The sequence below is a fragment of the Acipenser ruthenus genome, chromosome 3, assembly GCF_902713425.1.
Source record: "Acipenser ruthenus chromosome 3, fAciRut3.2 maternal haplotype, whole genome shotgun sequence".
In the NCBI taxonomy this organism is placed as follows: domain Eukaryota; kingdom Metazoa; phylum Chordata; class Actinopteri; order Acipenseriformes; family Acipenseridae; genus Acipenser; species Acipenser ruthenus.
Genome location: NC_081191.1, coordinates 38,162,268 through 38,182,945, shown reverse-complemented (window position 1 = coordinate 38,182,945; position 20,678 = coordinate 38,162,268). Strand labels below are relative to the sequence as shown.

The 20,678-nt window shown below is 36.3% G+C and overlaps 1 protein-coding gene across 1 annotated transcript in view; it reads right to left on the bottom strand.

Moving 5' to 3' along the window:
* Positions 1-2,254: 2,254 nt before the first annotated feature.
* LOC117395031 (COX assembly mitochondrial protein homolog) overlaps positions 2,255-20,678 on the bottom strand; it is a 29,202-nt gene continuing 10,778 nt past the window's right edge. The window contains exons 3-4 of the mRNA XM_033993872.3: positions 4,369-4,459; positions 2,255-2,738 (exon numbers count right to left, since the gene is read on the bottom strand). Of these exons, the coding sequence (XP_033849763.1) occupies positions 2,618-2,738; positions 4,369-4,459 (212 nt within the window). The 3' untranslated portion in view covers positions 2,255-2,617. The remainder of the gene's footprint in view (positions 2,739-4,368; positions 4,460-20,678) is intronic.

Here is a 20,678-nt window from a genome sequence, read left to right as displayed (position 1 = left end):
AAGCACAAAGAAACGGGCAACGTTGAGGACCGTAGACGCAGTGGTCGGCCAAGGAAACTTACTGCAGCAGATGAAAGACACATCATGCTTACTTCCCTTTGCAATCGGAAGACGTCCAGCAGTGCCATCAGCTCAGAATTGGCAGAAAACAGTGGGACCCTGGTACACCCATCTACTGTCCGGAGAAGTCTGGTCAGAAGTGGCCTTCATGGAAGACTTGCGGCCAAAAAGCCATACCTCCGACGTGGAAACAAGGCCAAGCGACTCAACTATGCACGAAAACACAGGAACTGGGGTGCAGAAAAATGGCAGCAGGTGCTCTGGACTGATGAGTCAAAATTTGAAATATTTGGCTGTAGCAGAAGGCAGTTTGATCGCCGAAGGGCTGGAGAGCGGTACACGAATGAGTGTCTGCAGGCAACAGTGAAGCATGGTGGAGGTTCCTTGCAAGTTTGGGGCTGCATTTCTGCAAATGGAGTTGGGGATTTGGTCAGAATTAATGGTCTTCTCAATGCTGAGAAGTACAGGCAGATACTTATCCATCATGCAATACCATCAGGGAGGCATCTGATTGGCCCCAAATTTATTCTGCAGCATGACAACGACCCCAAACATACAAGTCATTAAGAACTATCTTCAGCGTAAAGAAGAACAAGGAGTCCTGGAAGTGATGGTATGGCCCCCACAGAGCCCTGATCTCAACATCATCAGGTCTGTCTGGGATTACATGAAGAGAGAGAAGCAACTGAGGCTGTCTAAATCCACAGAAGAACTGTGGTTAGTTCTCCAAGATGTCTGGGCCAACCTACCTGCCAAGTTCCTTCAAAAACTGTGTGCAAGTGTACCTAGAAGAATTGATGCTGTTTTGAAGGCAAAGGGTGGTCACACCAAATATTGATTTGATGTCTATTTTTGAAAGCATTCTTACTTTACAGCATTTTTTCACACCTGCCTAAAACTTTTGCACAGTACTGTATATTTATATATATTTATATATATATATATATATATATATATATATATATATATATATATATATATATATGTGACTAATTAAACAGTATAGCTAATCTAATTTGTAATGTTATTTACATCTGAGACAATACCATTTCAGATGCCTGTATCACATTAATATCAGGATCTACAATATACATTATAAATGTTTATGGTACTGTGTTCTACAGAATATAAAAAGCTGGTGTCTTGTAGATCTTTTGCCCCCGGCTTCTGGGAACTTCCTGGACACTTGTCACCTCCAGCCTTTCAATAGAAGCACACAGTCTGAGCCGAAAAGTATAATTTTCCTGAACTGTTTGAAGAGTGTTAAAAAAAAAAAAAAAATCTCATGTACAGAAGTTGCAAGAAATCATGCTGTATATTCTATCTACACCCTGTGGGTGATAAACCACAAGTAAACAATGCAAGTAGAAGAAAATGTCAGCAGTTTTACAACAAAGCCAAGGGGTCTTCAAGATAGTAGATCAAGGATGCTGTGCCGTATCTGTCTTCTGGACTTGAGTGAGTGTTAAATTAAGCTAGTCAGAATGTGCGGAATACGTCGTTGACATCTTTAAGCACAATTAATGCTGTTGTCTCCAATTTCATAACTATCTGTAATATGCCCTCAAATGCTCTCACAGGCAGATTGCACCTGAGACAGGATGGAAAAGGTATCGATCAATCAGAACGTTTGCATAAATAAACATTGAATATTGTAATCAAAGGCTGCAAACACCTTTGTAAATGTTTGTCTTTTTCTCTTTGGTGACAAGTTCTCTCTTTGCTGGTGCAGTACAGCTGAAGTGAACACAACTGCATACACACTGTGCCTAACCTTTCATTCATGCTGTCTAGAGTATCTTACCATCTTGCAGATTCGAGGAAACATTCATTCAAAACTGTCAGTTGAACTACTTGGGCAGCTAACAGTGTCACCCCTCACTCATAACAAAATGAATACGAATTTGTTAATGTTTCCCTTTAGTATGTGTTTGCGTTTTGACTCAGTAACTGGTTCTTACAATAAACAATTAACTTTGAGAAATATATGTTAAAACATTCTTATGAGTTTTTATGGGGACGAATGAGCTAAAAATGAAAAGTACACAGAATACAGTAAAAATAAAAAAGGATAAATTCATCATTAAATATAAATATCAATGTGATCCTCAAATTTGGGAATTCTGCATAATATTACTGTATTAATATTAACAGAATTTCAATATTTCCACAAACGCTTAAAAAAAAGAAGATAGAAAACCAGAGTAGTTTTATTAAATGAGTCACATTAACAATCCCTTTTTATTTAATTAAATTTGTCATTTTAAATTTACAAGTTCCTTAATTAGGAAAAAAAATTCACTGCTCAAACTTTTACCTTTTAAATGTTCTAATTTAGATTTTTTTGGAAAATATCAACATGATATACAAAACTGATCATTTGGCTTATAATTGATTTAATTGTCAAGGAGTACAAATAAAAGTTTAAGTAGCTCCCACATTATTCTACAGACAGCACTTCCCAAATCTCAAATCTTCTACATAAAATACATCCACAATTTCTGTGATTTTCTGGTTAACAACTTCGGGACCATAATCTTCCACGTGAAACTTCAGCTTACATACTTGTGGGCAGTTTCTGCTGTCGGTTCTTGGTAGGAACACCAGTTCTTACAAACTCTTGCTTTTCTTTCAAATACTCCTGTTTGCATTCTTCATAAAAAGCTGGATCCTTATAGCTAAAAGAAAAATGAAACACACCATTTTTTAAATTTGTTAATGTGTGAGCTACAACAAGCATTTTGCAAAGTACTGTACCATTTCCGAAACAAAACCCTAAAGGTTTAACTTTAGTGCGAGTTGTACCGCATTTGCTCGAAATAGCGCCCGGGCACTTATCCTTTCAATCTTCTCTTTACCTGGGCGATTACTTCGATAATAGCATCTATTTGAGAGTAAGTGCTATTTGCTCGAAATAGCACCCGTGTGTATATTTTTTAACAATAGGGCCAACGCACACTGAGACCGTGGGCATTTATTAACCTTTTGCCAGTAAAACTGGGCACTAATATGGAGGCCGGACAGACTAGCATATATTCAATTATACAACTTAATAATGTTAGAACTATGGCAAACCAGAAACCTAGACGAGGGATGTGCAACTCTGAACCTTCCAGACGCGGTACAGTATTTGTTCCAACTATAATCATGTTTAATTGAACCAAATAAACACAGGACCTAAAGTAGTTAATTATTTAAATATACCTGTTAAACCTGGCGTAAAATGACCTGCAGTTGCCCATGCATGATCTAGAAGACCATATGACTTATCATTGTTATCTACTTGGTCAGTCATGAACAATGCATCTGGGGGTACATTTCAGCTTTTAGTAGTTTCTAGCTCTACTATTAGTAGTTTCCAGCTCTACTATTTCCCAAATGACCGATATATAAAAGTGATCCACAATGTGCAAGGTGTCGAGATACAAGAGGAAACAAGTCTCCAGTCTTACAGTATCTCTATGCTTATTTTAAACTGGATTTTGTTTCTCACATACCTGGCGTACCAGTATGAAAAATAATTTCATAAGAAAGAGGATTGGGAACGAGAGTGCCACTGCCATTTAAAAAATATTTCTATCTTTTGGAATGGCATGTGAAGCTTTAAGTTTTATCATGGTTTATGTAGCTATGTTTTTTTCATCTGAAACACCTAGGTAGTTGTTGTTGTTATTATTATTATTATTATTATTATTATTTTCTTAGCATATGCCCTTACCCAGGGTGACTTACAGTTGTATACAAAAAACACATATCAAGAATTACAGCACAATTAAGAGCAAGATACAAAATACAATGACTTGAGTCCTAATAAGAGCAAATACAAAACACAATCTTTAGGTGAGAGATGGTACAAACGCATTTACAGTAATAGGAATTCCTTCAAGAAAAGGTGTTGGGGATGGGGGGGGGGGGGGGTCCTAGTTACTACACTATACTGCTCTTCATTTTAAAGTGTATTTGTTAGTCAAGGTAATTCATATCAAAGTTAATATTCATTTTTATTATGTTATACAGACAGACTAGTTTTCAGGACCTAATTATTTTAAATACAAAGAAATAAAAATACAAATTTCATATTATAAATGTTGTATTATACTGTAATTTATTCAACACCATTAAATTGCAGATTTGGACAGAAACCACATCTTGGTTTGTGAATTAAGAGAGGGAGCAACAACAGGATTTTTACTAAAATAGTATTAAAGTTTAGTCAAATAACAAACTCCTGGAATGAGAAGAAATGTACAGGATTAGTAACAGTAACAGCAGTAGTAGTAGCACACTGAGTAATTATAAATTACTTACTAAACGGTTAAGCACTCCTTCAGAGCAGTATTTTGCTCTCGACATTTGAGGACCATCAGAAAGCCACTGTCTTTGCAGCATTCGTTAAAAGCTGAAATTGCAAAACAAAATAAAAACTTCCATTAGTACATCCATGCCCTGCATATTCACACTTTAACTACAACCTTTCCAAATTAAGATCTGTGGGCAACCACAGGAGCAAAAACAAATCCAAAAGCGGCACTAACAAGTTCTTATCTCCAAGGCAAACCCTACTTCGAGAGTTATAATTTTTAAAGCCTCAACCCACACTTGAACACCAATTGCAACTGTATCTTGCTTAATAGAAATTAAGAGTAAAGTTAAAGTACATTAAAATAAAAATAGACCTTCATATTTAATCACATTTATTTAATTAGTTTGTCCAGACAAAACATCTATGATCTTGAAATTACATTAACATGCAATCTAACGCCTATATTATTTCCAGCAACCATGCTTTGAAATAATTAAAAGGAAACATCTTCCACAAGCTTCATGGTGAGCCCTGTATGGCTTTAATAAAAAAAAAAAGAAAAAAGCCACAAATGAGTTAAAACACAGTGCAGCTGCAACCTTTTCTTGAATTCTTGTCTGGTTTGCAAGTTTTCAATGTGTGGTTAAGCTTAGCTGGTCGAACTGAAGTGCCACATTCTGAATAAATCAATAAATAATCATTTGTATTTGTTTAAAACAACAAGAAATCACAACTTGCTGTACATAAACATTAGAACACATTTGAAAACAGTATACTTGGGGATATTTGAGTCTCAACTCAAAATTATATGCCATCAATTTTAGCTATAGAAGACAAACTATAAGGATCTTGAATTGTGTTGTATTTAGTACATTATGAAATCAACAACAATCAATGTAGTTCATGCCTCACGATGAAAAGGGTGTTCAATAAACTAAAAAAAAAAAAAATAACTTAGTATCTTCAAAAAAAGACTTCTAAAAAGATTTGTCAAAGAATTTTACAACTTTAAGTTTCTTTCAGTATTACTACATTTTCAACCACTAAGTGTTTCGTATGGTTTACAGTATATATCTATTTTCATCTTATTTGTTTTGTATTTATTTTAAGAAAATAAGCCACACACTGTTGCCTAGTAAAATAACACTTCAAGAAACTTGTCAAAAACATGAAACCACAACGCATATGCTCCTGCAATTTTTGTTGTTGTTGTTGAATACACCATATCTCAACTGCATGGTAGACACTGCTGCTGATGCAATCATCTTTTATTTCTCATTTTTTACATTTTATTTTACTGTACTTTTACTGGTCATGGACCCATTTTCTACAGTGCTGATTTTCTGTGGTTCTGAAATATGAATCTTTGTCAAATGAATCAAAAAAGTAAATAAATTCACTCTTCAAGGGGGAAAAAATACTGTACAGTAATGATGTGAGTCAGCATGTCAAATTCAATACTAATTAGAAAGATTTCCCTGAATTCATCAGTAAACATCCACTCATGACACATTCCACACATAATAAACCCTAAACCTAACACTGTATTGATTTTTTTAAACAGACAGACAAGATGATACAAATAAGTGAGGTTAACAGTACTTCGTATGAACTAAAGAGTTGAAAAAGAACTTGTGTGTTGGTTCAGGTAATTAGATTTGAATTACTGACACTCCAATTAAATAAATTACCAATGGCAAGTATACTTAAAATAAACATGCACCCTACTCACTAAAGACAGTCAGGGAAATGTATACTTCAATAGCTGCCCTCAACCTAATATTAGGACAGGTATGTGTCAAGCCACCTTATACAGTAACTCTGAAACCAGTCTTCTGATATAATCAGTACATACTCATGTTTCACAAGCTGTGATTGCTAACAGAGACTGAAACAGCGGCCTATATACAAAAAGTAGGCAAGGGATGTTTAACAGGCACCGGTAAAACATATCCAAAAAAAATAATAACTCAAAATGTTCTCAAGCTCAGCTTTTTAAAACAACGTACAATAGAAATACGATCCCCATTAAGGAAGCAGTCACAGGCCCTCATCCTTCAATTAGCTGTTAGCAAGGTCTTTGTCACTTGTTTAGCAATGAGGTTTTAATTAGGCGCCTCTGTTCCACATTTTGGAAATACACTAATACAACACTTTCATTTGTTTGCAGAGAAGACGTTGCTAATTCCACAAACCAATTTCAGAAAGCATAGTCTGCAACTAATCCAATTAAAAACTCCAGTGGATTCATTTCATTGTCATGCTTGAATAAGAAAATAAGGTTTCTCATCATGCTTCTGGCACCAGTACTCTAACCAAGATTTTAGGGGAGTGTCTTGGGGCAACAAGCATACCGTATATGAATTAAAATTGTGAACCACAAATTTGTTCCTACTGACAGAATAGATTATGGAACGTGAATACACAGGGGTGACCAACATGAACTCTTATGGTGTTGGCAATGGTGGACACCATTCTTCTGCTCCTGAGATTGTCTACACCAATTTTACAACTTTTACAAACGTCATATCATTTTACAAATACTATTAAAAAAAAAAATCGCAAGGTAGTGTCCGAAACGAAATGTCGCATCTCAGTAGCTCTGCTTCGGTATCTTCACTTATATAGTGGGTGTTCTGGGATGTATTACAGTATCATTTCTCTGAGCGCAACCAAGCGTGCTACTGTAAGCTAAAAATAAAGCATGATTTAAAAATGTATAGTTTTAAATTCTAAAGAGCTGGAATTAAACACCTTATTGAGTAATTTCTAAAAGCAAAGAGGCACCTGGACAAAGTGTAACTGGCAATCTGATGTCAGTATGCCTGTCACTGCTAGTAAATCTGGCTAAAACAGACATTTAAACAGCACTGCTGTAATGAGCCAGCAGTCTTTTCTAAACCTGTGAAATGCCCAGCTTATTGCCCTCTCATCTGCAAGAAATGATTTTGCTTCAACAGTCAAGGTTTTGTGAATGCGATTAACTGAAATGAAAAAAAAGTGATTCACTCAAATGAAAAGCAATTGTGCTAATTCAGTAAAATCCCTTTCTAAATTATCAGAGGCAAGGGATTCACAATAACACCCTGCATATGCAAAATATCTGCTTTCATTATGATATCACGGTTTCTTTAAGCAAATTGTTTCTATAATGAAATGAAACAACCTCTAATGTCCTTTATAATAATCCTCTTTATAATTAACTGTTATAATATAAGTTTTTATTTTCGCATTGTACTGTTTTTATTTGAGTTATTGCTCGCTAAATGTATATAGAAAAGCATGATGTGGCAACCTCATACAAATTGTACAAAATGATATGCAAACATACTGTACAGTTCACATATCACATTGTACAATAAAACATCCCAAACATTTTTTATTTCAAAATGTAATATATAAATAAACAACTTGTTTTGGAATGAATACAAGATGTCAGATGTCGGGGCCTATAATTTCAAAGCATTTCCATAATCTTTAGCTCCCCTTTTAAAAAAAAAAAAAAAAATTAGAACCATACAACTGAGTAATACAATTAAAAAGGTCTCCGTTTGTTTCTCAGTTTTGTAGCATTACCATTACAAAAAAGTAAGAGTTTGCCAGCTGTTAAAATGAAGTTGCTGATAAAATCGTCACAGTTCCGATAAAGTTCACAAAATAAAGCTCAACTACACTCTCTGACAAAGTCCGGAAATGTATTCACCCATTTCAACAAGACAAGACAATGACTTTGACCGCTAGTCTTCATCAGATTGAGCAAAAGTATCGCAGAAGTCATTAAAATAAAGTAACTAATTGATACGTTACATCACAATTAGAATGATAACATTTTCACTTAGTCAAGTCACATCACAAATACATTTCACAATCACATTTTAAAAATAGTAACTTTAAGTTTGCTAATTCTGTTTGAGCTGATGTGATGTTTTTCATATGTAAGCAAGTCCATATGGCCTTTCATCATGTAGATTGCGTTACATGTTGTACAACTGATAAAACCTTTTATTTTAAACTTTTTGCCTTTGGCAGAATGAGTAACGACATTAGTTACTTGTGTTGCACTGCACTGAAAACATGCATAACATTTGCTATTTAAGTTAGGTAAGGGTCTTAGAACAAGTGAATATATCTTACATTTGAAAAAGTGAGTAAACTAACATTTCTTGTACATTTCTGCCTCCTCATAAACACAAAATGAGGCAGTTTAGAGAAGGCTGAACCCAAACTCTGGTCACTAGATAGGACATGACAATATCTTAGTTTTGCAGAACAAGAAAAATAGGAAGTAACACATACTAATTGTTACTCCAAACTGCTTGTTTTTATTTGTTTTAAAAGGTCATCCCTATTCATTCTTACAGCTTGTTTTTCTCTCTACATTTCCTTAGTTAATTATTTTTAATACAGCATGCATGGTTTTCCTTTATAGTGCAAATCAATGTATTTTAAAATAAATAAATAAATAAAATAAAATAAATAATGGTATTCAAAATAATTTCATAAGCCATGATATCACAGAGCCCATTAATTATTTTCTTGTAATTCATTGCAACCCATTGTACTGTATGCTTTAAATACAAAAATCTTAGACAGTAAACACACACACAAACACCCTTTAGACAAAGAAAACAAACACCTTAATTTTTTAAATCTGAAAACAACATATAATGAGCTATTCATTTTTTTTTCTTGGTCCTGAGAGAAAGAGCAGGAATAGAGACACCCGAGTATTGAGGAACCTTCTGCAATAATCAATCCCTCAAGCTGTTAAAAAAAATAAAATCAAGCAGCCCTTTGCGCTACAGGAGGTCCAGCGCCACGCGGTTCCCTGCCAGCCCTGATTGGTGACTGAACCAGTGTTCGGGGGCTGAAGGCACAAAAGGGAGCCCTTACTGGCATCACTCTCCTAGACTGGGGGTACACACTAACCCTCAAATGAAAGGCATCATTAGAATGTGACAAAACTGCCTCCAGCTATATAGCGACATAATAATCAATGCTTGTGAAAGACAGAGGGGGGAGTGAGAGGGCGGCAGGCCACAGTGTGTACATGCTCCCCACTGCTTTAATTACTTATTTCTTCAGCTCTCCATTAACAGCACACCTTTATCCATCAGATGGTAGGCTCAAGGCCTACAATAGCCGCGAGTGAGAAAAAAAAAAAGAAAAAACGCTCATTAATGTAATCAGCAGTCAAGAGGCCTGGACACTTAACAAAAAAAAAAAAAACACCCCACATGCCGATTTGTACTGTTGTCAGTCTGTTTTTATTTCTGCACAATTCAGTACAAATAAAGATGTACTCTCCACTTTTTAGTGAAAACACTGATGTGGTAATGAAAAATCGCAAAAAGAACCATGACCCTACAGCTAAGGGGCATCCATTATCTGATTAAAATATCAATGTGCACACTATTTAAAAAAATTCCATTATATAAAACAGAAGCGACTGGTGTCTCTTTGTCAAAGGTGTAATTAGCGGGTCTTTCAAGCAATTCTCACGTATAGCCCAATGAGGTTTTCATTAGTAATTTATTTATTACACCTCCCTGGTTTGTTTAAAAGACAAGACAGCCAAAAAAGTTTCAGGTGGCAGCGTTTTAGAAAATTATTATCAAAATTAAAAGGTTCAAAGGCAGGCAACAGCGAAAACACACAGATCTGGTTCCAATAATTAACCAAGACACACTTTTAGGGGGGCATAAAAGCATTGCTGCTAGTGCCATCTGTTACAAACATAAAGAGTATTTTTTTTTTTCTTAAAGCAATACAAAGTTTGGAATAGAGGGAAATGCTGTAGCAATTTGATGTTCTAAATAGGATAAGTAAATCAGTTATGAAATATAAGAAAGTCATCATACCTCAATATTGGCGAGTTTCTCTGAGAGCTGCTGCTGTGAGCAAGTGGCAAGATACAATGGGCTTGCATCGATAAAAGTTTCATTTTCTACTACCATACTCATTTCACGTCCCCTCTGGAAAAACCCTCTGACCCACTGCAAAGCAGTTTTATCAAAGATTTTGTCAGGGGCATCCCTTAAAGCAAAACACAAATTTGAATGCCGTGCACATACCAGACTTCAACAGGACATTTTTTTCGGAGGCGGGGGGTTTATAACTTTTAATTGCATTCCATTGCTTTTGCAGCTTGACATATGGATATAACACCTTTAAACACTGACCGGCTGCCTTCTGCAAAGCTACCCTGTTATTTTTAAAAATCACTAGCAATGGTGGAGAAAAAAAACAGTCACAGTGAGAAACTGAAATTTGAAATTGTCACAATTTTCGGATGGCCTGCAGGGTGAGCTGTGTGTCTCTAACTTACAAATGTTTTTTCCCCCTTCTTGTTTTTTCCCCGGCAAAGATTAAAAAAAATGTGACCAAGAAAAGGGAGAGAGAGAGAGAGAGAGAGAGAGAGAGAGAGAGAGAGAGAGAGAGAGAGAGAGAGAGATTTTGTTTGATAAGGCACATATGTACTAGTGCTGTACAAGAGAGATTATTGCACGCTGCTGTGCATAAGCTCTTTGATATTTATAACACCAGTGCTATGTCAGTCTCTCTAGATTGATCTTGTTCACTTGACATCACTGAATATCTAACACATCCAAGTCAATTAATTCTCACTTGATTAAAATCAAGCAGATATTCAAACTAAATCAGCTCACCAGTCAAGTAGAAATCAATAGTCCTGATCTTACTTTTAAATTAAAAAATAATCAAATATCTGCATCTTCAGTATGCCAGGACTGGCGCATCTCTTCCAGTCTTGTGGTGACATGCTCCACACAGATTACTAAAGATGTTATTAGAATTGAGAAACAATACAACAAAAATGATTAATCTGACTTGAGCTGCCGTCTAGAGACAAGACAAATAATAAAAAAAAAGGTTTTCTTGAACTTAAAATAGAACTCCCTCCCATTATATGAATGAATTTATATTAAAAAAATACATATTGTCGCTTTTTATTCCTTTTGAAATATCTAAGGATGTTGTTTAAAGTGTGTATAGTTTAACTTTTCATTGCTCTTTAAAAATAAATAAATAAATAAATAAATAAATAAATAAATAAGTACTGGGCAGGAGCTGCAGTTACTGTATCAACACAGACTGCACCTTGACATTCACTACAACTACCTGCTACTTCTATGCAGTAAAATATTTTTTGTTTTGGCTTTGAAATTTAAACAAATTATTTTGTGTCAGTAATAACTGAATTAAAGTAAATTAAAAAAAAAAAATACAAGCGTTTCACTGCCTGTCCTGAACAATGAGACCGGCATTTCTGATATTAATATCAACAATATCACAGCAGCAATAACACACAAGCTTTGCTACTGTATGTGTTGTGCTCCTACCAAGAAGCAAGTCTTCACTGATTGAAATATTCTGCCTTTTGTTACTGTTATATACTTCTTCAGGTGTTGAGGATTTTAGGAAACACAAAATTGGGAGTCAGAGTCATTTACTAACCAGTCTGACAGGATTAACCAACAACTAGAAAGGGTTAAATGTTAGCAAACATATTTTTACATTACATTGCAGTCTAGGAAAAACACACTATAGGACACTGGGATATGTTTAATTAATGTAAAAACAGTGATGAATCTAAATACAGCCACTGTTTAAATGATCATGGAATCAACTAAATTAGACAGGGTTGCCTTTTTCTCTCATATTACTGAATTACAAATGGTACATTGAAATTTTGTTCTGTTTGATATTTTATTTTAAAACACTGAAACTCAAAATCAATTATTGTAAGGTGACATTAGTTGGGAAATATTTTTAAGAAAAATAAAAAACTGAAATATCTTGCTTGCATAAGTATTCAACCTCCACACATTAATATTTGGTGGAGCCACCTTTCGCTGCAATAACAGCTTTAAGTCTTTTGGGGTAAGTATGTACCAGCTTTGCACACAGTGTCGTAGTGATTTTGGCACATTCTTCCTGGCAGATTTGCTCCAGGTTGTTCAGGTTGGTTGGACGACGCTTGTGGACCGCAATTTTCAAATAGTGCCACAGATTCTCAATGGGATTGAGATCAGGACTTTGACTGGGCCACTGCAGGACATTCACCTTTTTGTTCTTGAGCCACTCCATTGTTGCTTTTGCCTTGTGCTTGGGATCGTTGTCCTGCTGAAAGGTGAATTTCCTCCCAAGCTTCAGTTTTTTAGCAGACTGAAGCAGGTTCTCTTGCAGTATTTCCCTGTATTTTGCTCTATCTATTCTTCCTTCAATTTTAACAAGATGCCCAGTCCCTGCTGATGAGAAGCATCCCCACAGCATGATGCTGCCACCACCATACTTCACTGTAGGGATGGTGTGTCTTGAGGCATGGGCAGTGTTAGGTTTACGCCACACATAGCGCTTTGAGTTTTGGCCAAAAAGCTCTATCTTGGTCTCATCTAACCCAAACCCTTTTCCCACATCGCAGCTGGGTCACTCTCATGCTTTCTGGCAAACTCCAGACGTGCTTTCAGATGGTACTTTTTGAGTAACGGCTTCTTTCTTGCCACTCTCCCATACAGGCCAGTGTTATGCAGAGCTCTTGATATGGTTGACTGGTGCACCATTACTCCACTCCCAGCCACTGAACTCTGTAGCTCCTTCAAAGTGATTGTTGGCCTCTCTGTGGCTTCTCTCACAAGTCTCCTTCTTGTTTGAGCGCTGAGTTTTGAGGGACAGCCTTTTCTTGGCAGTGCCTGGGTGGTGTGATGCAGCTTCCACTTCCTGATTATTGATCCAACTGTGCTCACTGGGATATCCAAACACTTGGATATTATTTTGTACCGTTTCCCTAATCGATGCATTTGTATTACTTTATCTCTAACTTCTGTAGAATGCTCTTTGGTCTTCATTTTCCTTCAGATTCACAGCCTGACTAATGATCCTTCAACAATGGGGTTTTTATCCAGAAAATGTGACAGCAACTTTAATGGTTCACAGGTGGAGGCCAATGGTAAGGTAATTGTGTCCTCGTTAGGGCAATTTCTTTCATCGGTGTAAACTGGGAGCTTCCACAGCACAGGGGTTGAATACTTATGCAAGCAAGATATTTCAGTTTTTTATTTTTCTTAAAAATATTTCCCAACATAAAACCAATGTCACCTTACAATAATTGATTTTGAGTTTCAGTGTTTTAAAATAAAATATCAAACAGAACGAAATTTCAATGTACCATTTGTAATTCAGTAATATGCGAGAATTGGTCAGGGGTCTGAATACTTTTGCAAGGCGCTGTATATATATATATATATCTCTATCTATCTATCTATATATATATATATATATATATATATATAGATATATAGATATATAGATATATATATATATAGATATATAGATATAGATATCTGTGTGTGTGTGTGTGTGTGTGTGTGTGTGTGTGTTTAATACATGTTTGCTAAATCATGTGCTTTTTTTAATACTGCACATACAGTATGAGACCACCATGGGAGTACATAAAAGGTAAGATTTATGGAATTCATTCATTAGCTATAATCAATTACTATGTGCTGTCTCAAACTGTCAATTTAAACACCTACCTAATCTCTCCCAGATATTACACACTCGCCCTGAAAACTTAAAAACATAATTCAAGCCCTTAGTCCCATCGCTTTTTAGATTGTCTTTTTTTCAATAAACCATTAACGGACTTGCAATTATGGCTCACCTGTCCCTACCTAACCTTACTGGTTATTTCCTAAAACTACCACATATACGGCCTCATTTACAAAAGGGCACTAAACACTATGGTGCACCATTATTGAAATTAGTATTCACGTTCATGATTTCTGTATTTACTATTGCAATTTTATTCACTACCGCGCAAAATAGTGGACATATTATGGCACACACTGATTTTACTGTGCCACACTATGGTAATCAGGATGAATATGTGATTTGATCGGTAATGCATGATAATGTATTGAAATGAGACACCCCGTTCTAAATAATGAGATGAGCTTTATTCACACCGTGTTTACTGAAGGGTGATAATCATAGTATGCACCTTAAAGTGAGCGATAATTAGTTTGTTTGGAAACCAGGCTTTAACCAGTGATAGGCGCACTATTTAAACCTACTTTTCTGGACTGAAATCTATGTGGCATCATGGAGGCATTACTTGCATAAAAGTTTTCATATAGAACACTGAAAATTACCTGTAAATAACAGGTATATATATATATATATATATATATATATATATATATATATATATATATATATATATATATATATATATATACAGTACTGTGCAAAAGTTTTAGGCAGGTGTGAAAAAATGCTGTAAAGTAAGAATGCTTTCAAAAATAGACAAGTTACTAGTTTATATTTATCAATTAACAAAATGCAAAGTGAGTGAACAGAAGAAAAATCTACATCAAATCAATATTTGGTGTGACCACCCTTTGCCTTCAAAACAGCATCAATTCTTCTAGGTACACTTGCACACAGTTTTTGAAGGAACTCGGCAGGTAGGTTGGCCCAGACATCTTGGAGAACTAACCACAGTTCTTCTGTGGATTTAGACAGCCTCAGTTGCTTCTCTCTCTTCATGTAATCCCAGACAGACTCGATGATGTTGAGATCAGGGCTCTGTGGGGGCCATACCATCACTTCCAGGACTCCTTGTTCTTCTTTATGCTGAAGATCTTAATGAAGTTCTTAATGACTTTCGCTGTATGTTTGGGGTCGTGGTCATGCTGCAGAATAAATTTGGGGCCAATCAGATGCCTCCCTGATGGTATTGCATGATGGATAAGTATCTGCCTGTACTTCTCAGCATTGAGGAGACCATTCATTCTGACCAAATCCCCAACTCCATTTGCAGAAATGCAGCCCCAAACTTGCAAGGAACCTCCACCATGCTTCACTGTTGCCTGCAGACACTCATTCGTGTACCGCTCTCCAGCCCTTCGGCGAACAAACTGCCTTCTGCTACAGCCAAATATTTCAAATTTTGACTCATCAGTCCAGAGCACCTGCTGCCATTTTTCTGCACCCCAGTTCCTGTATTTTCGTGCATAGTTGAGTCGCTTGGCCTTGTTTCCACGTCGGAGGTATGGCTTTTTGGCCGCAAGTCTTCCATGAAGGCCACTTCTGACCAGACTTCTCCGGACAGTAGATGGGTGTACCAGGGTCCCACTGTTTTCTGCCAATTCTGAGCTGATGGCACTGCTGGACATCTTCCGATTGCGAAGGGAAGTAAGCATGATGTGTCTTTCATCTGCTGCAGTAAGTTTCCTTGGCCGACCACTGCATCTACGGTCCTCAGCGTTGCCCGTTTCTTTGTGCTTCTTCAAAAGAGCTTGGACAGCACATCTGGAAACCCCTGTCTGCCTTGAAATTTCTGCCTGGGAGAGACCTTGCTGATGCAGTATAACTACCTTGTGTCTTGTTGCTGTGCTCAGTCTTGCCATGGTGTATGACTTTTGACAGTAAACTGTCTTCAGCAACCTCACCTTGTTAGCTGAGTTTGGCTGTTCCTCACCCAGTTTTATTCCTCCTACACAGCTGTTTCTGTTTCAGTTAATGACTGTGTTCCAACCTACATATTGAATTGATGATCATTAGCACCTGTTTGGTATAATTGTTTAATCATACACCTGAGTATATGCCTACAAAATCCCTGACTTTGTGCAAGTGTACCTAGAAGAATTGATGCTGTTTTGAAGGCAAAGGGTGGTCACACCAAATATGGATTTGATTTAGATTTTTCTTCTGTTCACTCACTTTGCATTTAGTTAATTGATAAATATAATCTATTAACATGTCTATTTTTGAAAGCATTCTTTTTTCACACCTGCCTAAAACTTTTGCACAGTACTGTATGTGTATATATATATATATATATATATATATATATATATATATATATATATATATAGATATATATATAGATATATATAGAGAGATAGATAGATATATATTAAGCATGAGTAAATGGAATGAATGTTATAGTTAGGGCTTCTTATTTTTGGTTTTAACCGATAAACCCCGATAAAACGCCCCCGATACAAAAAACAAAATTAAAATCGGTGGATAGCCAATAAACACCGGAAATGGTTAATCTATTCACGTTGACTTTACCCTTTTCACATTTAAAAAAATTAAATCTAGTACAAAAATAATAATAAATACATTTCCCTGTGCTGCTGGGCAATGTCCCGCCTTCCTGACTATCATTGATTAGTTCTGAATACTTTAAACCCGCCCCAACTACTGAGTGACATCACATTCCTACATCTGTATTGGAGACTCCGCTTGCGAGATTTAAAATGAGATTACAAATCAGGATGGAGGCTTGTCAGCGGGATTTAAAGTTAAGACACAGAGGATTTAAAACAGAATTGTGGTGAAATGTACAAAAATGCGTACACACAAAAACCCCAGAAGAATGTGCCCGGGACCATAGGGATTTCGTTGTGGAAGACAGCAAAGGAAAGAAGTGTGCAAGTACTGTCGAGTTACTATACGTATTTTGACACACACAAAAAAAAAAACACACAAGCATTTTGGAAAGTAACCAAAAACACTAATTTCATACAGTATATCAAAAACAAAAGCCCCCAAAAAAAACAATTTACATAAAACTAGAAAATAGCTAAAAATAAGCACCGAAAAATACAATTAATAAAACCCGAAAAACAGAAGCCCTAATTATAGTTCATTACATTGGTACAAACGAAGCACCGGACCAAACAAGGCATAATTTAAAACAGCCTCCTCCACTAGAATTTTAACTCCTCTGCGTGCAGTTTTAGTTTGCGTTGCCTCTGCCTATTCCCTGGCGGAGGGCTGTGTCTGCTGATTGCTCATTTTAGGTCAATGTAAGCCATCTCCACCTCACAATAAGCCACTGACCAAAAGACATGCCTGGACTGCTGGGGCTTTTTAAATCACAGTGGTCAAGAGTAAGTCTTGGACATTATCGTGCACATTAAATTATCACTCACAATATTTGTATTGTGCACGCTATAGTATGTAAATTAGCCAAATAGTGTGCATGTAAATTAATGCTTCTCTGTTAGTAAATAGGACAGTGAATTTAGATTTATGGTGCACGTTAGGCTCACTACTTAATGTGCATGTTACAGCTACATTTAGTGCCCTTTCATAAATGAGGCCCTATATATGTTCTGATGAGTCAATATAAATGCCATTTTCTGCAGGTTTACACGTGCTGTTAATGGATCAGTAGATTGTGTGTGGCACTTACAGCTTAACCAGTGCCCCAGCAAGTTTTTAGGAGGCACTGTTCTTTTGGAGAAGCCAAAGTACAGATGAAATCTAGTATTCACTCTGTGAACATTAAAAGATCCTGTGACACTCTTAACTCAGTGTGCTGGCCTAATTCCAACACAGGCCTGGCTAAATGACTTCCTGTCCTTGCAATGTTACTAAAAAATAAAATAAATTATGTTAAATAAACAACACTTCCATTCCCCAATCCCTATTACTTGAGGACAGGACATCCCTGGAAGAGAGATGTTCCTTATAATCCTGGGATCTTCAAAGAAAATACACACTTGTCAGAACAGAGAAATCCAGTGGCACAGTTCAGTTGCTGTTGAAATCAAACAATGCAGAATGCATGCGAGTCAGACAGAAGGAAGTAATTCACTCAAGGGGATACTGTGCCCATCACAAACCACAAGAGCAAAGCTCAACACAGTTTATAAAGCATGAGCAGAACCGAAAGAGCCTTTACTGCCTTGAGTCTGGCTCTTGGACATCCATTCTCAAAGACAGTTCATATAACTACTACAACATACAAGCTAGATCAACCATTGGCTGTGGCACAACTGCATGATGCTTATTATGATAAGAAATTACCTTTTACTGTGCAAGCTAACATCAAAACATAAAACAGGATTTTATTTGTTTTATTTTTAAACTAGGATTTGTTTTTTAGATACATCAATACATCTAGTTTTGATCAGTGTTCTGGGCAACATACATTCGAATGATATCAATTTCAACCAAGAGGATATATTTGAAGAATACGAGGACGATCCATGTCCGTCTGCTGCTTGTTCCAGGAAGCTACCTGGATTTATAGAACCTGTCAATGGGTCCTTGGGGCATTTAATGATTTCAGAGAATTATTACAACTACAAATTGGAAGATAAACATAAAATATATATATATATAAAAAAAAAAAAATACTGGTAGTGTAAGTATGAATTATTAAAAAACTACCAGGGACTTCAATGTTAAAAGCTCGAGTCAACACTTAACCCAAACAAATACTATGACCTCAGATGAAATCAGCGAGTGCTGGTTTGCAACCCAATTCAACCAGGAGTCTTTATATTAGGGGTTTCAAAACAGAACAGTGCTTTGCTTGTGGGGTTTACACTCCTTTACGATTACATTATTTTGTGTTCTTAAGACAACTAGTTACAATTCAGTTAAAATATTCCTTATTAAGGATCTTTTGCTTGAGCAACATGTTTGGACTGAGTGACAGCAGAGTTGATATCAATACATTATACAGTAGTATAATTCCAGCCATCAGTCTCAAAACATATTTCTGTCTAACAATCCCCACAAATGATTTATGTTGCACAGTGCCGGAAATCAGTAACTTAAGAGGTGTTACGATTCACTTTGTAGAGTGTTATACAGTGATACCACTTGTCTTTACAAAATGCATCAATATAGCCCCTCTGTTACAAGGGAAGTACAGTACACACATTGCAGACTCTGTATTGCTGTGCACTGACCATATTGGATAAAGACACTATCCAACACTGATGAGATAATTGACCAAAGGCAGCATAAGAGAATAAAACAGTAATTACATCATCAACCACTCACTGGCTTTCAATTTTACACCAGTAATGATATGAGAGAAGTAAAGGACAGGTAGGATCAATCAAATGTATTCTTATACAGTACAGTATAACCAGACATAATTACAACAGGAAAATAACACCTATTGTATAAAAGAACAAGTAAAAGACAAGCATGGAGGTACAAAAATTTTGGTTATTTTATATTGTATGATAAAAGAAAAGATGAAGAAAATATTTTAAAGAAATTAGTTTATACATTTTTATGAAACATTTCTCTCATACGGAAATCTCATGAACAGTTTTAAAAGCGGTTGAAGAGGATTGACGTAATCAATAAGACCGGACAGGGGGGGCCCAAGGGCGTAATGAATTATGTGTCATCTTTTTGTGGCTTCACTGAGCCACCTGCTCAATGTGGACAACCTTATGGAATCCATACATATTGAGCGGCCGCACAAAGCTCGCCATGTTGTTAGGCTTGACGTATTTCTGCACCTCATTTGCAAAGACCCTGGAATTACGCATCATCTTTTTCTGGCTTCACTAAGGGTCTTATTGCGCTTAGAAAATGGGCAGCTGTTACGAACAAAAAAGACAAAAACAATTTTTATGGTTTTATTTAGGTGGCTCATGGATATCTATTCCAGGTGAAAAGGCACATGCTGCTACTTTATTTCCTGGTCATCCATTGATAGTTAATGTAACCCCCCCCCTGCCAAGGGGTACTAGCCAATAAGATGCCAGGAAATAAAAAAAGCCAATTTTCTAACAACGCATATCATCCCACAGCCGACACAGCCTTAGATGATGACGTACAGTTTATCCACCAGTTAAAACAGAACGGTTCTGGTGGATATTCTTTAACTTCCAGAGGGATATCTTGATTTTGCAAAGTAAAAACAAGGAAATAAATATTCTTTGGAATTGCTATATATTGAAAGGGGCTTTCTAATGCCTCAGCACTTGCGTTTCTAAGATAATGTCTCATCCAATACTAACCCTTAACGTTCAACTTTTTTTTGTACAGCAAACAAGTTATTAGTATGCACCTTATCCATCAGCAAAATCCCTGTAAAGCTTGTTTAAAACTAATTACATTACAGACAGACGACCCCTCCCTGCAAAGATGGTGGAGCATTCACTGTCTGGGGGCCCTTTTTCTGCATCATGAATAGGGAACATTTGTCCTCTTTGGTCTTTCTGTGAAGCCTCAGCTGGCAGTGACTGGAGGTTAAGGCTTAAACCTATTCTGACTAAACTTGGGTCTTTATTAGTCCTCCACACCCAAAGCTTTGAGCACCAAGTGTCTACGTACAAAAGAAAGTAATTAATGCAAACAAATCAGATCAGATCCAAAGATCTAAGTTAAATGATCTCAGATAATGGAGTTTATTATTACATTGCTGTTGGTGACTAGAATAGGCTCCCTTTTCTCATAATGAAAGTGATTTAATTTGTCTTGTCCTCATTAAAGCTGTGCTGCACTTCTCAAATGGAGTCGC